Source organism: Zonotrichia albicollis, chromosome 34, assembly GCF_047830755.1.
Source record: "Zonotrichia albicollis isolate bZonAlb1 chromosome 34, bZonAlb1.hap1, whole genome shotgun sequence".
Classification (NCBI taxonomy): Eukaryota; Metazoa; Chordata; class Aves; order Passeriformes; family Passerellidae; genus Zonotrichia; species Zonotrichia albicollis.
In genome coordinates, this window is record NC_133852.1 from 1414796 (window position 1) to 1427262 (window position 12467).

General features: G+C 52.1%; 1 protein-coding gene across 1 annotated transcript; it reads right to left on the reverse strand.

The window, feature by feature from the left end:
- Positions 1-2550: 2550 nt before the first annotated feature.
- Positions 2551-12139, reverse strand: LOC141726362 (translocon-associated protein subunit delta-like). The gene is made up of 7 exons (XM_074531158.1): positions 12057-12139; positions 10230-10348; positions 8941-9016; positions 6049-6137; positions 4810-4875; positions 3109-3223; positions 2551-2877 (listed from the first exon to the last, which is right to left on the reverse strand). Exons 1-6 carry the CDS (start codon positions 12115-12117, stop codon positions 3119-3121), a joined length of 516 nt encoding a protein of 171 aa, XP_074387259.1. The 5' UTR covers positions 12118-12139; the 3' UTR covers positions 2551-2877; positions 3109-3118.
- Positions 12140-12467: the final 328 nt, after the last annotated feature.

Consider the following 12467-nt stretch of genomic DNA (forward strand, 5'->3'; position numbering starts at 1 on the left):
GGTGGGGGAGGGGAAACGACCCCCAAAATTGGGGGGGGGGGAGGGAACGACCCCCAAAATTGGGGGGGGGAGGAGGAGAAACGACCCCCAAAATTGGGGGGGGGGAGGGGAAACGACCCCCAAAAATTAATGGAACATTCCCCCTCCCCAAATTCCCAATGAGGAGGGAACGGGACCCCCCCACCCCAAATATTTGGGGATTTTTGGGGACAAACCCCCCCCCCAAATTTTTGGGCTCTTCCAGATGTTTTGGGTGGGGGAGGGGCGGGATTTGGAGCTTTGCCCCTCCCCCAATTCCCGCCAATCCCGGCCCTTGGAATTTCCGGAAATTCCCAAAAGTTCCCAAAAATTCCGGGAAATTTCCCCATCCCCCACCCCAAAATCACCCTTGGGACCCCCCACCCTGCGGTGACGTCATCACGGGGGCGGCTCTGACGTCATCAGAGCAAGGAATCGCCAAAATAAGAGAAAACTCCCCCCCAAATTTTGGGGGGAATTTTGGGGTTCCCCCCTCAGGAATTCAAGGCCGGAGCCCCAATTTGGGGAGGGGGCGCCTTTATTGGGGTACGGGGGGGGTTTGGGGACCCCCCCCAGGCACGAATCAACCCGAATTGGGGATTTTGGGGTCGAAATTTGGGATTTTTGGGGTCCAAATTTGGGATTTTGGGGTCGAAATTTGGGATTTTTGGGGTCTAAATTTGGGATTTTTGGGGTTTCTGTTCCTGCCTTACCCCCCAAATTTGGGATTTTGGGGTCTCTCTTCTTCCTGCATCCCGCAAATTTGGGATTTTTGGGGTCTAAATTTGGGATTTTGGGGTCTCTGTTCTTCCACAGATCCCCAAATTTGGGATTTTTAGGGTCTCTGTTCCTGCCTTACCCCCCAAATTTGGGATTTTTGGGGTCTAAATTTTGGATTTTTCGGGTCTCTGCTCTCTCCCCACCCCAAAATTTGGGATTTTGGGATCTCTGCTCTTTTCCAAATTTTGGATTTTTGGGGTCTCTGTTCTTCCCCCACCCCAAAATTTGGGATTTTTGGGGTCTCTGTTCTTCCACAGATCCCCAAATTTGGGATTTTTGGGGTCTAAATTTGGGATTTTTGGGGTCTCTGGGGTGACTTTAAGGTTTTTTGGGACTTTTTTGGGGTTTTTTGGGGTGGTTTCAAGGATCATTTTTGGGGTTGTTTATTTGGGTGGTTTTGGGATCCTTTTCCAAGTGGGCGGAGATTTGGGATCGGTTTTGGGATTGGGAAAGATTTTTGGCAACTTTTGTCATTTTTGTGGTCGCTTTGGGATTTCTAAATTATTTGGGGATTTTTTTGGGGGTGGATGCAGTTTTTAAGCCAATTTTTGGGGTTTTTTTTGTTGTTTTTATTGAGATTTTTGGGGTTTTTTTGTTGTTTTTTATTGAGATTTTTTTGGCTGTTTTTATTGAGATTTTTGGGGTTTTTTGGGTTGTTTTTAAGCCAATTTTTGGGGTTTTTTTGGTTGTTTTTATGGTGATTTTTGGGGTTTTTTGGTTGCTTTTATTGAGATTTTTGGGGTTTTTTTGGTTGTTTTTATTGAGATTTTTGGTTTTTTTTTGCTGTTTTTATTGAGATTTTTGGGGGTTTTTTGGTTGTTTTTATTGAGATTTTTGGGGTTTTTTTGGTTGTTTTTATGGTGATTTTTGGGGTTTTTTTTGGTTGTTTTTATTGAGATTTTTTTGGTTGTTTTTATTGAGATTTTTGAGGGGTTTTTTGGTTGTTTTTATTGAGATTTTTGAGGTTTTTTTGGTTGTTTTCATTGAGATTTTTGGGGATTTTTTGTTTGTTTTCATTGAGATTTTTGGGGTTTTTTTGGTTGTTTTTATTGAGATTTTTGGAGTTTTTTGGTTGTTTTATTGAGATTTTTTTGGTTGTTTTTATTGAGATTTTTGGGGTTTTTTTGGTTGTTTTTATTGAGATTTTTTGGGTTGTTTTTATTGAGATTTTTGGGGGTTTTTTTGACATTTTGGGGTCATTTTGGAACGCGGTTTTTTGCTTGTTTTTGCTGTAGGAAAGGAGAATTTTTGGGTTTTTGGGGGTCCAAACCCAATCAGTTTTTAACCTGATTTTTTGGGATTTTTCCTGGTTGTTTTTAGGGTGATTTTTGGGGTTTTTTGGGGCAGTTTTTAAGCAGATTTTTGGGGTTTTTTGGAGTATGGGACATTTTTTCTGGTTGTTTCTATTGTGATTTTTTAGGGTGATTTTTTGGGGGGATTTGGGGCAGTTTTTGAGCAGATTTTTGGGTTTTTTTCTGATTGTTTTTAGGGTGATTTTTGGGTTTTTTTGGGGTAGTTTTTAAGCTGATTTTTTTCCTGGTTGTTTTTATTGAGATGTTGTTTTTAGGGTGATTTTTGGGGTTTTTTTTGACATTTTGGGGTCATTTTGGAACAGGGTTTTTTGGGGTTGTTTCTGGTGTAGGAAAGGAGAATTTTTGGATTTTTTGGGGGATTTGGGGCAGTTTTTAACCTGATTTTTTGGGATTTTTCCTGGTTGTTTTTAGGGGTTTTTTGGGGCAGTTTTTAAGCAGATTTTTGGGATTTTTTTGGAGTATGGAACATTTTTTCTGGTTGTTTTTATTGTGATTTTTTAGGGTGATTTTTGGGGGTTTGGGGCAGTTTTTAAGCTGATTTTTGGGGTTTTTTTGGTTGTTTTTAGTGAGATTTTTGGGGTTTTTTTGACATTTTGGGGTCATTTTGGGATGGGGTTTTTCGGGGTTGTTTCTGGTGTAGGAAAGGAGAAATTTTGGATTTTTTGGGGGGGTTTGGGGCAGTTTTTAACCTGATTTTTTGGGGATTTTTTGGATTACGGACCATTTTTTCTGGTTGTTTTTATTGAGCTGTTGTTTTTGGGGTGATTTTTTGAGTGATTTTTGGGGTTTTTTGGGGCAGTTTTTAAGCAGATTTTTGGGTTTTTTTTCTGGTTGTTTTTATTGAGATGTTGTTTTTGGGGTGATTTTTGGGGTGATTTTTGGGGTTTTTGGGTTTTTTGGGGCAGTTTTAGAGCAGATTTTTTGGGATTTTTTGGATTACAGACCATTCTTTCTGGTTGTTTTTATTGAGATGTTTTTGGGGTGATTTCTGGGGTGATTTTGGGGTTTCAGGCCTGGATGCTGCTCTTGGTGCTGAAGGCCAGGTAATAAACCAGCAGCCCCACGGCCGCGGCCACGACCTCGGTGGAGACCCAGGGCCCGCTCCAGGCGCCCTGCGGGGAAAGGGGGCACCCCAAAATCTTCATTGGCACCCCAAAACATCCATGGGCACCCCGAAACCTCCATGGGCACCCCAAAACACCCCAGGATACCCCAAAACACCCCTGGGCACCCCAAAAACGCATCCAGAGCACCCCAAAACCTTCATGGGCACCCCAAAATCCCTCCAGGACACCCCAGAGCACCCCAAAACCCTCCTGGATCCCCAAAACCTTTATGGGCATCCCAAAAACCCCTCAGGGCACCCCAAAACCTTCATGGGCACCCCAAAATCCCCCCAAAACCCCCCCAGGACACCCCAAAACCTCCCAGAGCCTCCAAAACCCCCTTGGGTTCCCCCAGAGTCCCCAAAACTCCCCCAGGATACCCCAAAATCTCCCTGGGAGCCCCCAAAATTCCCCAGAGAACCCCAAAGCCTCCCTGGGCACCCCCAAATCCCCCAGAGCACCCCAAAACCTTCATGGGCACCCCAAAACACCCCAGAGCACTCCCTGGTCACCCCAAAACCTTCCCAGGATACCCCAAAACCTCCATGGGCACCCCAAAATCCCATCCAGAGCACCCCAAAATGACCCCAGGACACGCCAAACCTCCCAGGGCACCCCAAAACACCACTGGGAACCCCAAAACCTCCCAGGATACCCCAAAACCTCCCAGGATACCCCAAAACACCCCTGGGAGCCCCAAAATCCCACCCAGAGCACCCCAAAGCCCCCCAGGACACCCCAAAAACTCCAGGATATTCCAAAACCCCCCAGGGCACCCCAAAACCTCCCAGGACACCCAAAATCCCCCAGGGCACCCCAAAAACCTCCCAGGATATCCCAAAATACTCAGAGCACCCCAAAATCCCCCCAAAACCATCCCGGGCACCCCAAACCTCCCAGGGCACCCCAAAACCTTCATGGGAGCCCCAAAACCTCCCCAGGATACCCCAAACCTCCCAGGGCACCCCAAAATCCCACCCAGAGCACCCCAAAATCTCCCTGGGCACCCCAAAACCTCCAGGATATTCCAAAACCCCCCAGGGCACCCCAAAACCTCCCCAGGATACCCCAAAACCTCCCTGGGCACCCCAAAACCTCCATGGGCACCCCAAAATTCCCCAGAGCACTCCCAGGGCACCCCAAAACAACCCCAGGACACCCTGAAACCCCCCAGAGCCCCCCAAAACCCCCCTGGGCACCCCAAACCTTCATGGGCACCCCAAAACCCACCCAGGATACCCCAAAACGACCCCAGGACACCCCAAAACCTCCCTGAGCACCCCAAAATCCCACCCAGGGCACCCCAAACCTTCATGGGCACCCCAAAACCTTCATGGGAGCCCCAAAATCCCACCCAGGATACCCCAAAATCCCACCCAGAGAACCCCAAAGCCCCCAGAGCACCCCAAAATCTCCTGGGCACCCCAAAAACCCCCTGGGACCCCCCAAATTCCCCTCTCAGAGCCACCCACAGCCCCAAATCCCCTCCAATCCCCCCCCAAAACCCCACAGGGCCCTTCCAGCACCCCCAAACTGGGTGAGGGAACCCCCAAAATTTTGGGGGGACCCCCCAGGATTGCCCCCAAACCCACCCTGTGCTCGACGCTGACGGTGAAGAGCGGCCGGATCCGCGACACGTCCTCGTTGTTCCGCTGCGCCTGCGGGGTTGGGGGACCCCTCAGTTTTGGGGTTCAGTTTGGGGTCCCAGCTCATTTTTGGGGCTCAATTTGGGGTTCCCTTCTTCTTTTTGGGGCTGAATTTGGGGTTCCCCCCCTTTTTGGTTCCCCCCCTTTTTTGGGGGCTGAAATTGGGTTCCCTTCTTCTTTTTGGGGCTTAATTTGGGTTCCACACTCAATTTTGAGGATAATTTTGGGTTCCCTTCTTCTTTTTGGGACTCAATTTGGGGGACCCCTCATTTTTGGGGTTCAATTTGGGGTTCCCCTTTAATTTGGGGCTCAATTTGGGGGGCCCCCTCCTTTTTGGGGGTTTAATTTGGGGTCCCTCCGCTTTTAGAAGATGGATTTTGCATCTTTCCTCCTTTTTGGGGATGAATTTGGGTTTTTCTCCTCAATTTTGGGGCTGAATTTGGGGTTTTTCCTTCAATTTTGGGGCCAAATTTGAGGATTTTCCCTCAATTTTGGGCTGAATTTTTTCCTCAACTTTGGGGCTAAATTTGGGTTTTTCCCTCGATTTTGGGGCTGAATTTTTTCCTCAATTTTGGGGTTAAATTTGGGTTTTTCCTCTTAATTTTGGGGCCAAATTTGAGGATTTCCCTCAATTTTGGGCCGAATTTGGGGATTTCTCCTCAATTTTGGGGCTGAATTTTTTCCTCAGTTTTGGGTCTAAATTTGGGGTTCTTCCCTCAATTTTGGGGGCTGAATTTGGGGTTCCCTCCTCAATTTCAGGACTCAATTTTTTTCCTCTATTTTGGGGCTGAATTTGGGGATTTCTCCTCAATTTTGGTGCCAAATTGGGGATTTCTCCTCAAATTTCAGGGCTGAATTTTTTTCCTCAATTTTGGGGTCAAATTTGAGGATTTTTCCCTCAATTTTGGGTCTGAATTTGGGGGCTGAATTTGGGGTTCTCCCCTCAATTTTGGGCTGAATTTGGGGATTTCTCCTCAATTTTGGGGCTGAATTTTTTTCCTCAATTTCGGGGCTAAATTTGGGTTTTCCCCTCAATTTTGGGGCCAAATTTGGGTTTTTTCCCTCAATTTTGGGGCTCAGATTGGGGGTGCTGTCTGACTCCTGCTCAGTTTCAATGGGGGATAAATCAGGGGGGGATTTTGGGGGGGTCCCAGAGCCCCCCCAGAATTGGGGAGGGGTCCCCACCTTGCGCAGGGCACTGTAGGATTCCTCATCGAAGAATTTCACCTCGTAGGTGCCCGAGTGCGCCTGGCGATGCTCAGGCTCCAGGAGACCTGGGGGGGAATTGGGGGGCTGGGAGAGCGGAGACCCCTCCCCAAATTCATCCTGAACATCCCCAAATTCATCCTGACCCCTCCCCAAATTCATCCTGACCCCTCCCCAAATTCAGCCTGACCCCCAAATTCATCCTGAACTTCCCCATCCCCGACCCCTCCCCAAATTCATCCTGAACCAAATTCATCCTGACCCTCCCCAAATTCATCTGAACCAAATTCAGCCCCGATCCCTCCCCAAATTCATCCTGAACCTCCCCAAATTCATCCTGACCCTCCCCAAATTCATCCTGAACCTCCCCAAATTCATCCTGACCCATCCCCAAATTCATCCTGAACCTCCCCAAATTCAGCCCCAACCCCTCCCCAAATTCATCCTGAACCAAATTCATCCTGACCCCTCCCCAAATTCATCCTGAACCTCCCAAATTCATCCTGAACTTCCCATCCCTGACCCCTCCCCAAATTCATCCTGAACCTCCCAAATTCATCCTGAACATCCCCAAATTCATCCTGACCCCTCCCCAAATTCATCCTGACCCCTCCCCAAATTCATCCTAATTCATCCTGACCCCCTCCCCAAATTCATCCTGAACCAAATTCATCCTGACCCCTCCCAAATTCATCCTGACCCCTCCCCAAATTCATCCTGAACCTCCCCAAATCATCCTGAACCTCCCCAAATTCATCCTGACCTCCCAATTCATCCTGAACTTCCCCAAATTCATCCTGACCCCTCCCCAAATTCATCCTGAAACCCAAATTCATCCTGACCCCTGTCCCCAAATTCATCCTGAACCTCCCCAAATTCATCCTGACCCCTCCCCAAATTCATCTGATCTGAACTTCCCCAAATTCATCCTGACCCCTCCCCAAATTCATCCTGAACCAAATTCATCCAGACCCCTCCCCAAATTCATCCTGAGCTTCCCCAAATTCATCCTGAACTTCCCCAAATTCATCCTGAACTTCCCCAAATTCATCCTGAACTTCCCAAATTCATCCTGACCCCTCCTCAAATTCATCCTGACCCCAGAGCTCTCCCCAGCTCAGCTGAGAGCGCCCTGAGCTGCTCGGTCACCCAAAGTCACCCAAATAACCCCCAGATTCACCTGAGCCCCCCCAAATTAAGCTGAGTCACCCCAAATAGCCCCCAGACTCACCTGAGCCCCCCAAAAACCCACCCAGGATCCCCCACTCACCTGAACCCCCCCAAATTCCCTCCCCAGGTACCCCAGACTCACCTGAACCCCCCAAAAACCCTTTCCAGGCACCCCCCACTCATCTGAACCCCCCAAGACCCCTCCCAGGGATCCCCCACTTCCCCTGAGCCCCCCAGATCCCTCCCAGGAACCCCCTTGAGCCCCCCAAATCCCTCCCAGGGACCCCTCTGAGCCCCCCAAATCCCCTCCCCAGGCACCCCAGACTCACCTGAACCCCCCAAAACCCCTCCCAGGGACCCCCCTGAGCCCCCAAACCCCTCCTAGGGACCCCAAAACTGCTCTCAAACCCCTCCCAGGTGCCCCCCACTCACCTGAACCCCCTCAAAAACCCCTCCCAGGGACCCCCTTGAGCCCCCCAAACCCCTCCCCAGGTACCCCAGACTCACCTGAGCCCCCAAAAACCCCTCCCAGGGATCCCCCACTCACATGAGCCCCCAAATCCCCTCCCCAGGTACCCCAGACTCCCCTGAGCCCCCAATTCCCTCCCAGCCTCACCTGAGCCCCTCAAAAACCCCTCCCAGGGACCCCTCTGAACCCCCAAACCCCTCCCAGGGACCCCCCTGAGCCCCCCAAATCCCTCCCCAGGTACCCCAGACCCCCTGAGCCCCCCAATTCTCCCCCAGCCTCACCTGAGCCCCCCAAACCCCTCTCAAACCCCTCCCAGGGACCCCCTGAGCCCCCAAATCCCTCCCCAGGTACCCCAGACTCCCCTGAGCCCCCCAAAACCCCTCCCAGGGACCCCAGACTCCCCTGAGCCCCCCAAAACCCCTCTCAACCCCTCCCAGCTACCCCCACCTCATCTGAGGCCCCCCAAAACCCCTCCCAGGGACCCCCTTGAGCCCCCCAAATCCCTCCCCAGGTACCCCAACTCTCCTGAGCCCCCCAAAACCCCTCTCAAACCCCTCCCAGGGACCCCCCTGAGCCCCCCAAACTCCTCCCCGGTACCCCAGACCCCCTGAGCCCCTCAAAACCCCTCTCAAACCCCTCCCCAGGCACCCCAGACTCCCCTGAGCCCCCCCCAACTCCTCCTAGGGACCCCCTTGAGCCCCCCAAAACCCCTCCTAGGACCCCAAAACCCCTCTCAAACCCCTCCCAGGGACCCCCCTGAGCCCCCCAAATCCCTCCCCAGGTACCCCAGACCCCTCTGAGCCCCCAAATCTCTCCTAAGGTATCTCAGACTCCCCTGAGCCCCAATTCCCTCCCAGGTACCCCACACTCCCCTGAGCCCCCCAGAACCCCCCCCAGGGACCCCTCTGAGCCCCCCAAAACCCTCTTCAAACCCCTCCCAGGTACCCCACACTCCCCTGAGCCCCCAAAACCCCCCCCAGGGACCCCTCTGAGCCCCCCAAAACCCCTCTCAAACCCCTCCCAGGCACCCCAGACTCCCCTGAGCCCCCCAAAACCCCCCCAGGGACCCCTCTGAGCCCCCCAAACCCCTCCTAGGGACCCCAGACTCCCCTGAGCCTCCCAAAACCCCTCCCAAACCCCTCCCCAGATACCCCAGACTCCCCTGAGCCCCCCAAATCCCTCCCCAGGTACCCCAGACCCCCCTGAGCCCCCCAATTCCCCCCCAGCCTCACCTGGTACCTGCCCACGTCCCTGCCCCCGGGTCACTGGGAATTGCTTCCCGTTGACATCAGCGTACAGAGCCACGTTCTGTGGGGTCAGGGGGGCTCAGGGGGGGTTTGGGGGGTCCCTCACACCCCCCCAAAGCTCGATAAAAATCCCTGGATGGGTTTTTCAATAGCTGGTTTAAAGCCTTGTTAAAACCTGATTGGTGATTTTGTTAATAATTGTAATTATTGCTCAGAGTCTGCCTGGTCTGCTTGGATTTTTGCACCAAACCCTGCAAAAATCTGAGTTTCTGACTCAAATATAAAAAAAGGGAAATGCAGAAGGGTTTGACAGCTGGGCTCAGTTAATAGAAGAAATAATTGATGATTTTTGAGGGTATCCAAACAGAGCTGCCAGCATAAAAACAAGTTAGAAAAAATGCATAAAAACTTTATAAGGTAAACCACAGGTATAAATAAAAGTGTATATGTGCCTTGTTAAATTTCTGTAAACTTTCAAAGCTGAGTTAATAGAAAAAATAACAATTGATGATTGTTGAGTATATCCATACAAGGCCGTCAGCATAGAAAAATATTAAAAAAGATACATTAAAAAATTTATAGCTAAATGACATGCATAATACATGTCAATACCTGCCTCATTAAAATTTTGTAAAACTTTTATCTATTATATTAACGTTAATTTTTTGCACCTATAAATATAGTATTATTTATTTTATTTTTATACAATTTTAATACATTTATACTAAATAAATAATTTATAATACATTGTAACTATATATAAAAATACATATAAAATATATACTATACATATAATATATATATTATATATATAAATACATATAATAATATAGTGCATTTATACTAAATATAATAGCTATATAAACATAACATGAACAATATTACTTAATATTATACAATAAGTAAATGTACCCACTAAATATAATAAAGTTATTGTAGTGTAACTAATGACTTAAAAGTTATGCTATGTTAAGAGAATATAAACTGGAAAGATATATATATTACATATATAAATACATATAACAATATAATACATTTATACTAAATATAATATCTATATAAACATAACATGAACAATACTATTTAGTATTATACAATAAATAAATGCACCAACTAAATTAATAAAGTCATTGTGATGTAACTAATGACTTAAAAATATGCTATGTTAAGAGGATATAAATTGGAGAACATGGAAAATAAATTTTTTTTTGTTTTTGCCCCTGATCCCGTGTTTGTGAATGTGTGCGTGTCCCACCAAGGTGGCGCTGTCTCACCTGGGCTCCGTTCTTGCACACCAGCGAAATCTCCACCACGAAGACGCTCTCGGAGGCGATGACGGCGTCCGAGGTGGTGTAATAGGAGGGGGCGATGGTGGGCTCGGGGCACGGCTCGCCTGGGGAGGGGGCTCGGCTGAGGGACCCCCTCCTCAGAACCGCCCTTAAAACCCACCCCGAGACCCCAAAAATTGTCCCAGAGCACCCAGGGACCCCCACTGACCTGAACCCCCCCCTCCTCAGGAACCCACCCTCACCTGAGCGGCCAAAATCCCCTCCCCAAATGCACCTGAGGTACCAAAAGACCCCCAAAAGCCCGGGACCTCCATTCCTGAGGACCCTCAGGGACATCACTGGCCATGGGACCCCTTCATGGGACCCCCGATCCCCCTCATGGGACCCCCGATCCCCCCATGGAGCCTCCCGATCCCCCTCATGGGAGCCCCGATCCCCCTCATGGAGCCCCGATCCCCCTCATGGGAGCCCCCGATCCCCCTCATGGAACCCTCGATGCCCCCAAGAGCCCCCGATCCCCCCTCATGGAACCCTCGATCTCCCTCATGGGAGCCCCGATTCCCCTCATGGAACCTTCGATGCCCCCATGGAGCCCCCGATTCCCCTCATGGGACCCCGATCTCCCTCATGGGACCCCCGTTTCCCCCATGGAGCCCCGATCCCCCTCATGGAACCCCCGATCCCCCTCATGGGACCCCCGATCCCCCCTCATGGAGCCCCTGATCCCCCATGGAGCCCCTGATCCCCCTCATGGAGCCCCGATCCCCCTCATGGGACCCCTGATCCCCCTCATGGGACCCCCGATCCCCCCATGGAGCCCCCGATCCCCCCTCATGGGAGCCCCGATCCCCCCATGGAGCCCCCGATCCCCCTCATGGGAGCCCCGATCCCCCCAGGGAGCCCCCCGATCCCCCTCATGAGCCCCCAATCCCCCTCCATGGAGCCCCCGATTCCCCCCATGGAGCCCCCAATCCCCCTCCATGGAGCCCCCAATCCCCCTCCATGGAGCCCCAATCCCCCTCATGGAGCCCCTGATTCCCCCCCATGGGACCCCCGATCCCCCTCTAGGGAGCCCCGATCCCCCCATGGAGCCCCCGATCCCCCTCATGGGACCCCCGATCCCCCTCCATGGAGCCCCAGATCCCCCTCATGGGAACCCCGATCCCCCTCCATGGAGCCCCCAATCCCCTCCATGGAGCCCCAGATCCCCCTCATGGAGCCCCTGATCCCCCTCATGGGAACCCCGATCCCCCTCATGGGAGCCCCCGATCCCCCTCATGGGAGCCCCGATCCCCCATGGAGCCCTGATCCCGCTCATGGGAGCCCCGATGCCCCCATGGAGCCCCCGATCCCCCTCATGGGAACCCCCACCCCCTGCTCAGGGGATCCCAAATCCCCTCATGGAGCTCCGGTCCCCCCTCATGGAACCCCCGATCCCCCCTCATGGAGTCTCTGATTCCCCCTCACAGAAACACCCGATCCCCCTTCGTGGAGTCCCCAATCCCCTCATGGAGCTCCCAATATCCCAGCATGGGACCCCCAATCCCCTCATGGGATGCCCGCTCCTTCCCCTCATGGAGCCCACCCGATCCCCCCTCATGGAACCCCCGATCCTCCCTCATGGAAACTCCGCTCCCCTCACGGGACCCTCGCTCCCCTCCATGCCCTCAGAGCCCACATCCCCACAGAACCCCAAGGTGGCGGGACGCCCTCGGCCCTCACAGCCCCCAGAACCCTCCAGAGCCCTCAGAACCCCCGGGTTCCCCTCACAGGTTCCCGTTCCCGCCCACAGGACCCCGGTTTTCCCCCTACCCGCAGCCCCGGCCGCCGCTAGCAGCAACAGCAGCAGCGGGAGAGCACGGCACCCGCCCATGATCAGCTGCGCGCACCCTCCCTCTGGCCCCGCCCCCGCGGAACCAACCAATCAACGCCGGCAGCGCCTGTACGCTCACCAATCAGAACGCGGCGGGCGGGCATCCACGCGCCCGCTGACCAATGAGAAGCGAGCGCGACGCTCTGCCCGCACGAGACGTGGCCTGCGGTGGAGGTGGGGGCGGGGCCAAGAGGGAGCAGAGGAAGTGGCTAAGACGCGTTGCAGGCGTGGTTAAAGAAGAACGCATGCGCAGTGCGGTGCACAGGCGGGTAAAATGGCGGCCCGCCCCGCTGTGGCACGGAAGGCGGAGCCACGACCACGCCCCGGCGCATGCGCACTTTAGACGTTGC